This window comes from Ambystoma mexicanum, chromosome 13 (assembly GCF_040938575.1).
Source record: "Ambystoma mexicanum isolate Mex_15411 chromosome 13, UKY_AmexF1_1, whole genome shotgun sequence".
NCBI lineage: Eukaryota > Metazoa > Chordata > Amphibia > Caudata > Ambystomatidae > Ambystoma > Ambystoma mexicanum.
The window spans coordinates 136,907,451-136,923,582 of NC_090938.1; the positions used below are offsets into that span (position 1 = coordinate 136,907,451).

At 45.2% G+C, this 16,132-nt stretch overlaps 1 protein-coding gene across 7 annotated transcripts in view; it reads right to left on the reverse strand.

The window, feature by feature from the left end:
* Positions 1 to 264: 264 nt before the first annotated feature.
* Positions 265 to 16,132, reverse strand: part of FANCE (FA complementation group E) — a 167,914-nt gene continuing 152,046 nt past the window's right edge. For 5 of the 7 annotated variants that reach the window (XM_069633468.1, XM_069633463.1, XM_069633464.1 and 2 more), the window contains 6 exons: positions 12,233 to 12,376; positions 11,620 to 11,743; positions 10,995 to 11,070; positions 6,455 to 6,521; positions 1,186 to 1,311; positions 265 to 693 (listed from right to left, as the gene is read on the reverse strand). In XM_069633468.1, the coding sequence (XP_069489569.1) occupies positions 589 to 693; positions 1,186 to 1,311; positions 6,455 to 6,521; positions 10,995 to 11,070; positions 11,620 to 11,743; positions 12,233 to 12,376 (642 nt within the window). In that variant the 3' untranslated portion in view covers positions 265 to 588. The remainder of the gene's footprint in view (positions 694 to 1,185; positions 1,312 to 6,454; positions 6,522 to 10,994; positions 11,071 to 11,619; positions 11,744 to 12,232; positions 12,377 to 16,132) is intronic. The other 2 variants (XM_069633466.1, XM_069633467.1) reach the window with 1 other exon arrangement.

Below are 16,132 nucleotides of genomic sequence, written 5' to 3' on the forward strand. Positions count from 1 at the left end.
TACAGAGATTTGTCACACCACTAAGTTTGATTATACTTACCTGTGCCCCTGTATTTATGGATTAGTTTTTATTATGGATTTTATTTCAGAAGTATCAGAATGAGCCCCCTCCCCCTTTTACAGTGCTGCTCCTGCAGCTGATAAGTGCGTTCCTTTATACCACGTTGAACCTGCATCTTTATTACATTTGCAACAAAATATCCCAAAGCCATGCACAAAAAACAACAATTAACTATTCAGAAAAACAAATCACAAAGTAATGAGTAAGATGTTTTGTTTTTCAACTTTCATATAATTTTTATTTATTTTTTCATTGCAAGCACAAACAAAGATATTTCCAGTGGTGTACAGTGATGAGCTACTGCAGAGCTGATAAAGCAGAGGAAAACATAAAACACAAAATGTGCCACATTGCTTTGGCTCACAAAAGGATTGTCACTGAATGCGCATTGTTTTTGAGTACGCAGAGCGCGCTGAAGCCCCATATCTTTGAGGTTTCAACTAGGAGTGTGTCTTTTACAGTCATTGTATGGGCGAGTTTGCTTCTGCGGGAGCTGCTGGCAATCGCAAGCATAGAGGGTCTTTTTTTCAGGGAGCAGACAGTCTTTTCAGTGCAGCTTGCAGGGATTTCTTCAGGAAGGTCTCATTCAAAGCCAAGGTGCTGGACAGGGATTTGTGGTGAGAAGGTAGGACCTGGAACAAAGAGAATATGCCCTTTATCAGATCAGCCAGTGGTCAGAAAATGTTCTATCATATTGCAAAGAAGACGGTTACCGCCATGGCACATTTACAAGTGCCATCGCAGTACAGCAACCCAAACACCCAATGGCATGTCACAAGCAAGCCCATCCACAAAGATCCTCTGCTTTGCTGTAATAGTTACTCACACGTCAATTTCATAACAGCGAGTGGCATGCCATCAGTCACTACATCAGTAACTGCTGTGCCACCAACTCAACAGCCACCACAGGAAGACAATCTCAACGGTCCCTTACAGCAACCACAACCCAAGTATCACAGCTATGCCCAGTTCAGAACATCAGTGCTGTGCCACAACCACAACATTTAGGCAGTACGGCTGGCCACTAGTGCTATTTAGAAATGCTATAGAGAGCGAACAGATTTCTGTAGATCCATTGTGTCCCTCATATCCCCCACAATCCCAGACCCCAGGGTAAGACTCACATAGCTCTGGTATTTGGTGAACACGTTCAGCATTAATTTGGCGAATTTCATGGACTTGATGAACTCCGGTGCCCAGTGGTTCAGCTTCCGGATCAAGAGATCAAACTGAACAGGCGGAAGCTCCACCTGCAAACAGAGATACATGAATGCAGCAATACTCTAGGAAGGAGAGATGTTATGCTATGTTACTCTGTTTTTGTACTGCACCAAATCCCCCCCCCGTAATAGTTTCAAAGCGCTCATCATAGCCAGTGTCATATTGTGTCGGCACCTGGGGAAAGCAGAACTTAGTCTGATGGCACAGGCATCAGGAGCAGGAGGCAGGGGGTGGGGGAAGATGGCAGGGATGTAGGTTGCACGGTCTCTTTATGGCACCACACGCAACTTCCTGAATAGCAATTCTGGAACTTCCAAGCCGACTCCCATTTACTCCCATTAATTGATTAGGACATATGAGAAGGTGAAGGCTCTCGGTAGCAAAAGGTACGTGAGTGGTAAAGACCGAACAAATAAAGTGGAATGTGATTATCCCTGACCCCTACAGGTAAAGGAAGATAACGCTTGTGTGTTCTGTTTTTTTCTCAGTTGACTTATGAGGCAAAAGCTTAATGCAGAGGGTACGTGACAGTGGTATTCGCAAAAGAGCATGCGGCTCTGGCTTGTATACTTATGATTTAGTGATATGGATATTAAATAGTGAAACTTGAAACTTAAGGGAAACAACCTTGAGGACTTACATGGGCACATATTTGTTGCAAGCCCGGCACTTAGGAAGAGCGGGTAGTGTGGTATTCCGATACCGTCTTTTCACAACTCAGGGCTCCTGCATCTGTTACATGACTGTTACCATAAGGCATGGTGGCCTTGGAAGCCAACTGACAGCGAGAATGGGCACCGTAAAGGACAAAGAAACTGTCCTAGGACCTGAACTCATGATTCCAGTCCACATAAAACTCAAGTGCCTGACAGACGTCCAAGTTGTGCAAAGCCCTTTCTCCTTCAGAAGGCGGACAGGATAAGAAAGAACACTGGTAAGGAGATCTCCTGAAAATATGGATTTTGGCAGTAGATTGGATGGAAATCCTTCCCACACCCTTTAAAACACAGGCGAGATTACATCCACATTTGTGGAAATGCAGTTTAATTTGCACCAACACTGACCACCCAAACTAGGACATTCTCCTGCACCAGGGAGAATTGCAGTTCAGTTAATTCATTTTTTTTAAAAATACCTTTCTCCTTCAAGGTGGTTTCCAGGGAGAGCCCTGTGGTTGGGAGGATAGGCCTTTCTCCTTCAAGGTGTTTTCCAGGGAGAGCCCTGTGGTTGGGGGGATAGGCCTTTCTCCTTCAAGGTGTTTTCCAGGGAGAGCCCTGTGGTTGGGGGGATAGGCCTTTCTCCTTCAAGGTGTTTTCCAGGGAGAGCCCTGTGGTTGGGAGGATAGGCCTTTCTCCTTTAAGGTGTTTTCCAGGGAGAGCCCTGTGGTTGGGGGATAGGCCTTTCTCCTTCAAGGTGTTTTCCAGGGAGAGCCCTCTGGTTGGGAGGATAGGCCTTTCTCCTTCAAGGTGTTCTCCAGGGAGAGCCCTGTGGTTGGGGGGATAGGCCTTTCTCCTTCAAGGTGTTTTCCAGGGAGAGCCCTGTGGTTGGGGGGGGACAGGCCTTTCTCCTTAAAGAGGAGAGCTCTGTGGTTGGGAGGATAGGCCTTTCTCCTTCAAGGTGTTTTCCATGGAGAGCCCTGTGGTTGGGGGGATAGGCCTTTCTCCTTCAAGGTGTTTTCCAGGGAGAGCCCTGTGGTTGGGGGGGGGATAGGCCTTTTTCCTTCAAGGTGTTTTCCAGGGAGAGCCCTGTGCTTGGGGGGATAGGCCTTTCTCCTTCAAGGTGATTTCCAGGGAGAGCCCTGTGGTGGGGGGGATAGGCCTTTCTCCTTAAAGGTGGTTTCCAGGCAGGGCCCTGTGGTTGGGAGGATAGGCCTTTTTCCTTAAAGGTGGTTTCCAGGGAGAGCCCTCTGTTTGGGAGGATAGGCCTTTTTCCTTAAATGTGGTTTCCAGGGAGATCCCTCTGGTTGGGGGGACAACATAGGGAGCTGAGATAGAAGCTGATTGTGGGGACCAATTATGGCCTCTCATCTGGTGGTATTGTGTTTTTATGGGTCTTATTTATGGGTCTACATCACACTTTGGGCCTCATTACGAGTTTGGTGGTGTGACCAAAAATGGGGGTAATGCAATGGTAATGGAGGTACCTCCGCATTACCACACTACCGAACTACAGGTTTGGAGGGAAAGCAGGGGAAAAACCTCCAGCACAATGCTGGAGGTAATTCCTCCACTTTACAATTTACAGCCAAAAAAAGGCCTAATCAGCGGAATTACCTGTTGGCGGAATTACCATCGGTGGTAATTCTGCCGAAATCCCCATGAAGTCCTATGGACTCCAATGAATGGGGACTAACAACACCTACCACCACTTGTAATCCGGCAGTAATTCCATCGGACCAAGTGGTGTTAATGGTAAATTGGTTTGGTGGTATCTCTGGAGCTTTACCCTTGCTACTAGAGGCCCCTCCAACAACTCCGGGTACCCGACGAGAAGGAGATGGCAGGGCATTAATGGGCAGATTTATTTAATCGGATTTATAAAGTGCACAGAAGCCCTTAGGCATCGTGGCGCTGTTACAGAAAGACTTGCTGGTTACAAAGAATGTGGTGTGAATAGTGGTTACAAGGCAGCAGCTTAGCTTAGTGGTTAGAAGGTAGATTAGCTTAGTGGTTACAATGACATAGTATGCATAGTGGTTACATTGGATACAGTAGCGGTTAATTACATGCTTAGCTAGGCAACGTTATATATTTTGTTTGGAGAGCCAGAGGAGTTAGTCGAATAGAGTGGCTTTGAGAGTTTTGCGAAAGATGAGTAGGATGGTTCTGCTCTAAGATCGCTGGGAAGTGCGTTCCATAATTTGGGAGCTATGTGGGGGAAGCCTAGACCTCCGGCTTTAGCTCTTTTAATGAATGGGACTTGCAGTTGGTTGGTATGGTGACTGCTTTTGGTACGGGTAGATATGACTATTTCTTTTGGGAATGCTGAGAGCTGCGCGTAGTGCATTGTTCTGCACTATTTGGAGCCTGTTGAAATTTTTGGCTGCGGTACCTGCAAGGATGGCATTGCAGTAGTCCAATTTAGCTCCTATAGTTGCACGGGCGATGGAGAGGCAGTTTTGGGGCGGTTAGGAAGGGTCTAACGACATTTATGAGTTTGGTGATGTGGGCCGAGGCTGAGGCAATGGCGTTGACCTGTCGTGTCATAGAGAGGGTTGAATCAAGGTAGACTCCAAGGGTTTTTACGAAGGTGGAGACAGGGATCTTGGTATTGTCAATAGTGAAGTTGTCATACTTTTTGTAAGTTTAGGCAAGATTTCTTTGGGGCCAAGGAGTCTGATCAGATGGTATGCGACACCTAAAATTGACTGCTCAATGCAACTGACAAATCCAATATGTAGCAGAATCCCAGTGACTGATGAAAAGCATAAATCTCTGCAGTTGCATCAAAGGTTTCTGTCTAGTTGTCCCAAGCATAATTACGTTAATTGCTTAAGTCAAGACAAAGGAAGGTTTAATGGGTTCATTACAAACATCAAACGTTTGACTCTTTGTCTCTGTTTGCAATGTCATCCAAGAAAGCACTGCAGGTGTCTCTGGTAAAATGCATTGGAGTACCCATTCAGGGTGATGGCAATCAATCCTTATTAGTTTATGAGAGAGGATAGGAAAAAAAGAGTGCTGTATCACAGAGCACAATGCTGCATATTAATAAAGAGGGGTACTTTCAATGTTGGACCATGGAAAGCGAGACTGGAGTACAAGGAGGGGGTAATGCACAAGGAGACATCTCACATACAGTGCTCAATCTCCAGGGGACAGGCATGTCAGCAATAACTCCTCAAGGAATCTGTGCTGAATGAAAAGCATCTCCTCTTGTCAGGTTAAACTGTAACACAAGAGCGCGTCCTCTGGAGTTCGTGCTCCTTGGGATTAATACTTTCCCTGACTACCCAACAACATGGATGCATTTCCATCTCTTCGGTTGCTGCTCTGAGGAATGGTCTCTACACCAATCATTCAGATTAGGGGACTGTTATGCTTGAACTAAAATGGCGATGGCGCGCAGTGTATTCTGGGAGCGCTCGGAGCCATGATGGATATTTATTTCATGCCGTAGTGAAAAGCTGCACACATTTTGCTGAGTGTTAGATTCACGGTGCTGAAAAAAACAAGTTTTCCAAACCTGGTATGCGGTCAAGGACATTTCTGCTGGGAAAGCTAACTTTGTTATGGTTTGCTAGTGTTCTCCATGGAGCGTGTTTTTAAGAGAAGGGAGGCACTCCGCTTCTTGGGGGTAGCTCTCGATTGACCCAGCTGGCAACCGATGACTGCTCATCAACTGCGCAAGTGCAATTTCCAGAAGGTTCGAGAATTGACACCCCTTTGTGGAGTGTGTATATATGCGGAAACCCAGAGGTGGTCAGGTGAGCCTTCAGCTGGAGAAGGACGCTTACGTCCGACACTCCTGTGAGCTGTGGTGCTCTCGGCCTGGCTGTTCCCGGGGTCTTCCAGCCGCTTCTGGGCGAGATGAGGAATCCTGTTACGCTCACGGTGATGTATTTCCTTTTGAATTCTTTGCTTCTTCTGTGATTTATGTCCATATTATTTTTGCGAGTTATTTCTATGTACTTCTAAGCTTTGAATAAATAAATGTATAAGAGCTGATTATTTTCTAAGAGTGTGTGGCTTTGAGTTATTGTGTCTGTCTGAGTTCAAAGTATTTGCTCTGTAATTGCATTGGTGATTTATGTTTTTTCCGTGCACTTTGGGGAGAGCAATACAGGGACGTTTTTCTCCCTGGCTCCAGAAAATGAGTTGCTCTTCTCAAGCTCCTGCTCCATGTGATAAACAGATCCTGAGGAGCTCCTGCTCGACGAGACAAAAAGTCCTGGTATTGTATCATCCTCGGAATGAGACAGTCCTACTCAAGGCATGCACACCTGAATAGGAGATGCTTCTCCTGACTGTGTGCTTCTGTGGCGGAGAAACCCCACAGAGAGTGAGATCCCCTCCACATGCGCTCCCATTGGGGAGACGCAGCTTCTCTGCTTCATTGTTTAGGTAATGCTCTTATTTATTTACTTGTACGGTCACCATACCCTCAATCAGAAACTATAACCCCTCATTGCCTTTCCCAGCTTAGAATGGACTGATAATAGCTTTCCCTTACCCCTCTTGCGAGCATTGAGTGCAGGACCGTAAGGATGTCTTCAGACCATGGCACCTCCAGGACTTCACTGTGGATAAAGAGTTGGGACACGTGTAAGCAGGGACTCCAGACAGCGAGCGAACGAACGGAGAAAGCCAGGGAGAGTGAAACATTTATTAATGTTCTAGGTTTTGTACAGAATCAAGATGTCGGAAACTATTAGGAACACAATCAATGTAAAAATGGTGAAGGGATGGGATAATAATGGAGAGAAGGAGAAAGGGAAGTGTGCTGGAGAGAGAACAGATAGTGGAGAAGGCAAAAGAAGGAACGGGAAAGAGGGCAAGGGAAGGTAGCCAGTGGAGAGAGGAATGAAAGCAAAGGTAAATAAATATGCCAATCAAAGATGTAAAGTAGTCCTAATATTGCACAGCTGTCTCGTCTTAAAAGAGTAAAAACTATGACATTGAATTGCTGATCTAATAAGCACTTGTCCACATTTACCGAGTTAAAAAAAGAGGGCACAGTGGCAGCCTTTGCAAACCTCTTTAATATGCATTTAATGAATTTTATACAAGCTAACAAACTTGTACATAATTTATTTGTATTAGTATTTCTGGGTTACATAAAACTAAATTACATTACAACTACATACAAATATACACATAAAAACTCAAAATTAAGTGTACAAGACATCTAAATGTATACATTCCCTAATACATATATAATAAATAATCCCTCAGGCACCAAAAGTGAAACATTTATTATTGTCTTCCACTTTAACACATTTCTTATTTTAACAGTCCTAGTAACACATAATGATAATGTACATAATACAGGGATATCCTCATGTAACGTATATCCTGTGCTACCTTATAAGCGCATGCTCACTATATCTTTCCTAGATTGTACAGTGGCTCTCAATTCCACAATCACAAGTCACGGTCTGCCCACCACACATTATTAATAAACCGAATGAACAGGGTTCAACGGCTAATAGTTCATGCCCAATTGACAGGGGCATGAACTAATCGCTTCCGTGACTTTACGTTAATATGGAAAAAACAGGTGAGGGGCGGAGGCTTTCTTCATTGCGCAACAACAGGGCAGTACGAAGGAAAGCAAATGGAGTGTGTGTTCTTGACTGAGCCGAATTTGAGATGGACTAATAGGTTTAAAGAACACGTACTCTAAGGTTGTGCCATCCTGAGAAGTTTGGCGGAGAAGGCTTACCTTCTAGACATAAGAGGTATTGTGCTTCCCACCAGCAACACAGCCAGAAGATGTACTTTGTTAGACAGAGCCAAGAAAGTACCATCTTATTTCTTTTATCCCATTCCTGCTGAAGGCGTTCTTCTGAGGAAGTTTGATAAAGTTGAGCCAATAGGGGAATTTTGGGATGAGTTCATACAAAAGAAATCAATACAACTTTGAATTCTATCCCAAAAATTGGTCCTCCCTGAATTATATTCATTGTACTGATGATGGTATCAGTTTTGAGACAAAGTTCACCACGTGGGATTAAAACCGGCATTTCTATGGGAGAAATCTTCCTAAGGCGGTGGAAATCGAGGGGGTGGGGCGAGAATAGGGTGGAACTAAGGCTGATAGAGATGGTAAGACGGGCAAACTTGCTAGCAGTTAAGGGTTCTATTTGATATTTCCGCATTTTAAAGGGAGATCACAAAAAAATAAAATAAATAATGTTTTTTCTGTCCGTTTTTGTGTTGCCTTTAAAATTCTGAAATATCCTATTCTGGCCCTCTCCTCCCACTTCCCCTCCTGCACCCTCAGAAGGCAATCCCCGTCCCCACCCTCTCCTGTTGGATCAGGGGCAACGCGCTTGCCTTCGAAGCAAGATGACACAGAGCAACAAAGATTTGATCCCCAGGTCCATGAAAACTTCTGGGTGTTAAGCACATTATAAATAACCAATTATATTTATATAAATTGGAGGGGTTTAACCCTCCCGAACCTTATTTTCTAACCCCAACAGTCCCTTCCCTGCCCAACACACACACACTCAAACAATACATTACACACACTTACATGACGCGATGCTCCTTTCCTCTCCTGCCCGCGCTCGTCAGCCCCTGCGCGCACTCGTGTGCTGCAGGAACATGCAAGTTTGATTTAGAAAGACCGCTCTGTCTTTCTAAATCTGTTTTTTTTTCTGAATTTTAAAAAAACAAATTCTTTACCTGGATAGCGCCTTGGGAATGATCTTGGAAATCTGGGGATGATCCCTGGAAATAGTTCTTCAAAATGTTGGGTAAAACAGTATACTAGGAGATATGGATTCTAGAACAGCATTTAATTTGTGGGATTCTTTATACATTGTTGAGTATTTTTAGGCATGTAATATTTAAAGTAAAACCAACAATACTACAAGAGAGTGACAGACGCAAGTGAGGGTAAGAACGGATTTGTACAAAGCGATACTAACATAATATGACTAATAACGTAAGTAAGGGCAAACCAGGAGTATTATACGTAGGAACCATTCCGATGCCAAAGTTCCAACTAACTCCCAGGTGGGAAGTCTAGAGCAAAGCAGAACCCCGGGGTAGGGGCTAACAGGGTATATAGCTCTGCAAGGAAGACCGCAAGTGAGGTTTATAGGAGGAAGGGCAGCAGAACTTAGAGCAATCTGTCGATTTTAGAGCAAGGAAGCGTGTGTAGTAAGCGAGCAGGAGTGGAAGAGATTGGTAGTTAAAGGGGAAATGAAGATCAGGAGGTGGCAGCAGGAGAGAATAAGGGGGTGGCATGAGGAGATCAACAAGAGGTGGCAGTAGGAGAGCAAAAGGAGGTGGTAGGAGGAGAGAACAAAAAGATGGCGTGAGGAGTAGAGCAAATGGTTGTAGGAGGAGTACAAAACAGTGTTTTTACAAGGAGTATAGAATTTGGTTGAAGGAGTGGAAAAAAGGAACAGAAAGGTGATGGCAGGAGGAAACAGACTAGAGGAAGCAGGAAAAGGAGGAAAGTATCTAGGACTAGGGAATACATTGAAAATATGGAGGAACGAGAGGGCAAGTGTCACCAAAAGCAGGAGTTGGAAGCAACACCCGGTTCTGAAGGAGTAAAGTTCACAGTGGGAGCAGTATCGAGGATGTGGTGCTGCATTGAGGACAATCCGGACAAAAGGAAAATTAGAATGGAGTTACAGAAGGAAGAGTCCAAGACCCCAGTAAAGGGAGGTGAAAAGATGCCTGAAAGCACCAGGGCTGGAATGCCTAAGTGGCTCTAGCGTCCACTCAAAGCAAAATAAACACCCGATTCCAACTACAATTTGTGGCAGAGATCCAGCAACATCCCAGATCCTGAAGTGAGATCGAAAATGAACCTCACATTAGTGTCAGCAAGGCACAAGCCAAAGGAAGGCATTTATCGGAGGAAACCCTGACGAGACGGAGCACCAAGGAGATACCTCAGACCCCTGTTAACATTTGGAGGAAACTTTCTCTTTGGACTGATACAACTGGTAAAGAAAAGACTGTGCTGATACTTTCAATGTATTTTGCAGATGAAGGGGCAGCTTGTGTTTAATAAAATCTGTTTTCCCATCATCTCATAAAGTTGACCCTCTTGTGGTTCCCTCTCGGCTGTAAGGCAACCTCTTGTAATGTGAGATTATGACGCAGCCCTTTAATAAATGAGTACCATAAAGCGGAATCAGGAGTCACAGGGGTCTTCAACCTTTGGCTCGCCAGATGCTTTGGACTACACAATACCCATTAGCCCTAGCCAGCATATTCAATGGTTAGAGATCCTGGAAATTGTATTCTACAACATCTGGAGAGCCACTGGTTGCACACTCCAGAGTTCATTCAAGAGAATCCTGGAATGAAGCAACTCGAGGTCTTTAAAATAACCAATTGCCTGTTTCAGCAGAAGATATGCTTGAAAAGGATGGCAAAAAGGGATACAGCTGGAGAGACTAAGAGAGAATCACAGAGATTGCCTTATTCATAAAATGATTGCAGGCATGTGGATCAGGAATCCACTAGAAAGTGATGTATGATGGATGATATGGGCCGTGAGGAGTAGCACCACAAGAGCGAGGATCGTGGGAATGGAACAAAGAAAAGGAAGCCTTTTTCTTCTACACAAGAATGGTCAATGTAGAGCGAGGAAGCAAGTCATATTATAGAACATGCTGCACAGGCATGGAAATACCTGCAGACTCTAGGTCATCAGTTACATGTCTAGGTAGTACAGTGTTATTCTATGATTACAGCCCAAACGATAGCCAGTGCATCAAGAGTCTTGCACCACACTCCAACCACGACCAGGCTGGAAGGGGGGACTCGGGAGCTTCCTACACCTGTGTCTCTTCTGTAGGAAGTGGTTCCTTTGTGAAGTAACCTGCTACCACATATAGCCAAGTAGCACGTGTGACATTATAGCGCTGAAGGAAATTAGAAGGGCATGTAGGCAATGCAGCTGTACCTTTGATGTGTGCTCGTGCCAACTTTTCATAACGTGTGTGCAGAAGACTGCCTGATGGGAGGTTAACAATCTTTTTGACCCTTTTCCAAGATATTTAAAAGTGTCACCTTACCTCACGACCAATATCAGGTGGTCAGGTTCAAGGCATTCTTCTATAATTCGGCACAACAAATCCACCAACACTGGACCTATGGGAAAAAGAGAGAAACTGAATTATCACAAGACCACCATTAGTCAGGGGTTGGCGGGTGCAAAAGGGATATTACCTTCAGCCCCAACAGAATTTATTTATGCCCATGAATGACCCCATTAAAGCACAGAACTTGGTGGCAATTGGTCCTTAACAGCCTCTGCTGCATGATAAATCTTCATTTGGGTGAAACTAGAAAATCTGTCCTCATAAAACTGTACACTAAGTAATTTCCCCAGCACTATCTGGTGGGGTAAAACAGGGACACACAAGAGCGCGGCCGGGGAGCATGGAGGGATCGACTAAATCAACCCTCAATAACTGTGCAATAATGAGGGTACAATAAACAAACCCTCAGCAACTGCGTTAGCACAGAGCCTCTCCGGGCAAACCTAGAATAATGAAGACTACCCAAGCCGAGTGCAAATCAAGGACCTCCATGCACACCGGCTTGGAAAGGATGGTAGACCTACAGGACAGACTCGTGAATAAAAACCCTACACAGTCCATATGAAATGCAGCATGGTGCTTCTTCGTATGAAGTTACCTTGATCTGGAGTCTGCAGGAGTGGGCCAATCAACGCACCGCAGGTGGCTTGAGCGTATTTCGAGCAGAACAAGGTGAGGGCAGTAAGAAGGAGCCGCGAAGCAGGCTCAGTGAGCAGGAGAACCTAAGCAGAAGAGCGATATTTAAGGTCTTCATGGATATCGGTCAGAGGAAAAAGCATTCTAGACACATGGGGAGTGATACAACATAACGTGATACAACATAACAGGCTTTAGGAAAATGGGTCTGAGGAATTGTTTAAAGTCATTGTTGCCAGTCAGAGGGACACGAATAGATTAAGCTGGTGGTAATTGCCATCAGAACCTGGGCAGAAGGGGTTGGCATGTACCACATGCTTATTAAGAGGACATGTAATGGATGACAGCTTTTCAGAATGGATCTTCATTTGTTCTAGTCCATTAGAGTGAGGACCAGCAGTGTTTTCCCTCAACAGTAATTCCTACTGGCCCCTGCTTTCGGAAGACACACTTTATATATACATTGGAGACAAGGAGTCCCAAACCCCTTTACTATATTTCAAGAGGACCAGATTCCATAGAGCAAAACCAAAAATGTTCTTCTCTCCAGCGACAAACTACAATTTTGTACTTACACGGTTGAGGAAGAGGTGCTTGGACAGAATGGCTGCATTGCTGTAGCTGAGATCGGGGCAAAGCGGCTGGAGTTTAGTGCAGAATTGTAACAATGCCTGCTCCGAGAGCTCAGGCACGTGTAGCAGCAAGCACATGTGGTCCAGCTGAAGTGAGAGAGGGACAGTGTCACTGACAGTCACAAGTAGGAAAAACAGAGGACAATCCTACTTTTGTGTCCTGGGGTAGGTTACAGGTCAGCTAGTTGGAGGGTAGGATGGCCAAGCACCTCTAACAGATACAATGAGGGAAACACAAAGCAACCAAAGCGGCAATGCCACGAAAACGCACTAGCCAAATAATGAATGATTTCATATTTGTTATATAAGTTCACTTAAGACTACAGTGTTCAAAATTGTCAGAAGCTGAGAGCTACTTAGCTCCTGCTTATTGGCCAGAAGAGCACAGGTAGCTGGACACCAAGAGTTACCAGGATTTGCCTTTGACTTCCCAGTTCAAGTGGTGCCACAGAAAAAAATCTAATTTGCATTAACTGGGGGTTTTGGAGTGTGGCTAAGGGGGTATTAGCACACATTTAAACCATAATAGGCCATGTACAATATACATCTGTTTATAGTATGTTTTGTGTGGAGTAATATGGATACTTCCAGCTTCATGACAGATGCTGAAAATCAATGAGCTGTTTTTAGTTCCTGCTCAACAAATGCTTATTTGGACCCGTGAACTAGCTACCACTTCATTACAAGTTTACATTATGCCTAGTTATCACATCATTGCTGATTTCAAGAAAACTCACTGTTAGGGGAGTTTTCTTAAAGTCCACCTATAAGACTTTATAAAGGTTCCCCTTAGTACACAGAGCCGAACCTCTAGTATATGTCTATAAAATGAAAAGCTTTGGTAGAATGACAGGAGAGGGATGCGAGCTGTGGGTGAGTACAATGAAACTCAATAAATACAGAGACCCAAAGAAACTCTTACACACTTGTAGTTATAGTAAAATGGATCTTTATTTTATGTCCACAAGGATACGGTTATTCAGGAAAGCAAGTACTATTTCAAACTAATAAACACAATGGGAAAACCAAGTAGTATTTCAGGTGAGTAAACCGTTATGCAGGTTATGAACACAGTTCAAGGTAAGTCAAATCATCTTCTAATAGCAACTCAAAAAGGATTATTCAACACAAGGTCAGTAATTTTAGAAGCTTGCAATAATTTTAGGAGGCCTTAAGGCTTTAGCAGGCCATCCCGATCTGGGTATGAGGGAAATCAGCTTAGGCACAGCAGCATAAAAGGCAAAGTCCCAAAGGAGTCTTCTGTTAAGTAAGTAGACTGTAATAGAGGGTCAGAAAGGTTGCAGGGACCTTGGGAAAGCTCCCTTATGGGCGCACAAGCGTTGGGCCTGGGCAAACACCCAAAATCCAGAATCAGCACTCAAGCGGTAAAGGAGCAACAGAATGACTTGAGGTAAGTACTACCACAGTACCTGAGGAGTTGTGAAGAAGATGCAGCTGGATTCTTTCATGCTACAGCAGTGGTGGACACGGTCTCCTGTTTCTTGGTCGCGGTGACGAAAGGAGGGACTCTAGAAGGGATGTCGGAGCAGCAGTCAAGAGAAAGGACTCTCAGCAAAGGATTCTTCATGCTCCAACGTCAGTCTCCAGTTTTGGCACCTATTCACAGTCTCCAAAGGGGAAAAGTACTCGGTCGAATGATTCACCTCGCTTACTGGGTCCTCGACTTTGGTGAGGTAACTTGGAGGAGGGGATTCTTGCTTCTGGAGGTCCTGAGGGAGTCCCCCTGAAGTGTTGGGAGGACTTGTTCACAGGAAGATGATGCACCGCAAAGTGGTCACAGGTGCCAGGGTATTGGCGGTTTGCAGCCAAGGAATGTCACAGCACATCGTGGGATGGCTCAATTTGCAGGTCATCTTAGAACTGGTGAAGCCCACCAGTCCTCTTTGGAGCTCCTATGTCGATTAGAAAACGGTCTTAGGACAACAGTGGTCTCTTTGCAGTTGCTGGAAGGGGCTGCAGGCTTCTCTGGTCGTCCTTTCCTTAGGTTCTTCTCTTCTAGTGGTCGAATTGTTTTCTGTGTCAGTAACTTCACCTTTTATCAAGAATTCAGACTCATCCTCTGCAAACTCTCCCTGAAGTTTACAGAAAGGGGCGGGTGGCTGTCCAATTAGGACAGCCAACCCTCTGGGAATTAGTTTCTCTCAGGCAGACCAGAATACAAAGGACAGTGGAGTTTCGGGATCCTACCCCATTTCCTGTCCTCACAGACACAATGGGGCCTCGTCGGGCTACACAATGGGTTCCCGCCGAAGACAAACCTCAAACCTTCACCTCCCCACACCCAGGATGGCAGAAGAAGGACCAGGAAAGGACAAGCACACGAAAAAAGGTGATAAAAGAAAGAAGCCATCATTTCGGGACAATGGTGAGACTTCTTTATGTTACTGCAGCTGTGGAGACAGCCTACAAACAAAAATCACACAAAAGTCGGTAGAACACGTCCACTGCCACCAGCCATCATTGTATGCCTGTCACTGTAACAGGAGTAGTGAGAAAGAGGATACTACCCTGCTTACCCGAGTTGCTGGAAGCAGTGCCGAGGCAGACCCCACCGCAGTCCAAGAAACCCGGGAGGGAGACACCGGAGCCTGCACAGTGGTGATCTACATCCTTGCACAGGTGTGCAGTGAACGCGGCCACACCGGCTGCAAGACGCAGCAATGATGGATGCGGATAAAGAGAGTGCCGCGTCAACTACAACACCAACGTGGCTGGAGCCTGCACAAATATGGAGCCTCCACTAGACCACCAGGGAGTTTTTTTTTTTTAAATTAAATAAATGCCAGGAAGGCCTTCCCCATTACCCACTATACCATCAGGGATTTGGGGTAGATTTAGGCCTACAGAAGGGCCTTTAAACATCTAACGTCCCTGGACTCCATCAGGGTCCATGATGGAAAGGGGAGGGCTTACAAGCCCTCTTAAGCCCTCCCGTGGCCTTCCCCTGTCACACACTTGGAGACAGGTAAGTCTATTGATTAAAGTAAGTAGCCAATCCTGGGAGCGGGTGGGGTATTTAAGTAGGTACGTGTGAATGATTCAGCGGGGGTTTGTTGGGTGAGAACAGTAGGTGGAGGAGGACGTCTGAGAGACCAGAGGAGACAAGAGCGAAAGGAGTGTGGAGGTTATTGGAAGGAAGGGGGTCTGTGGAGTATTTGTGTGTGAGAGTGGAGAGTGCAAGGAGTAGAGATAGAGGTAGAGTAGGAGTAACAGAGTGATTGTGGTAGACATGATGAGGTGGTAGTAGTAGTGGTGACTGGAGGGTGTGGTCGTGGGAGTAGCGGTACTGCAAGTGAGCGAGCAGGAGTAAGTAGTAGAAGTGTTTGTGGGTGTAAAGGATAATATTGGAAGTGGAGTAGGTACAAGAGAGCGTTAGTAAATAGAAACAGCGGTAGAGTGGTAGTAGGTAGTAAAGGGTGCTAGTGAGGGTTAAATCCGCAGTGGAAATAGTAGGAGAGACAATAGTATAGTAGGAGAGACAGAATAGTAAGAGCAACAGGGAGTGGGAGAATACGAGAGAGAGCCTATAGTAAGAGTCAAGGAAATAGAGTGGGAAGAAAGGAACAACAGAAATAGCGACAGTAAGAAGTGATAGAGGTGAGAGAAATCAAAGCGTGGAGTTGGAATGGTGGCATGAAAGATCAGAGGGACAGTAGTGCAGTGGGAGGATAATCTTGGTTAAAACCAGTGTAGAAAAGGAGCAGGAGAGAACAGCGTGAGAGACAGAAGAGTGATACAGAGTGTCCCTAAGATTACTAAGCGTGTTGGGTTAGGGAAAGCCTAGAAAGCCCCAAGGAAGCCAGTCAGTCATTGCTTTAGGGA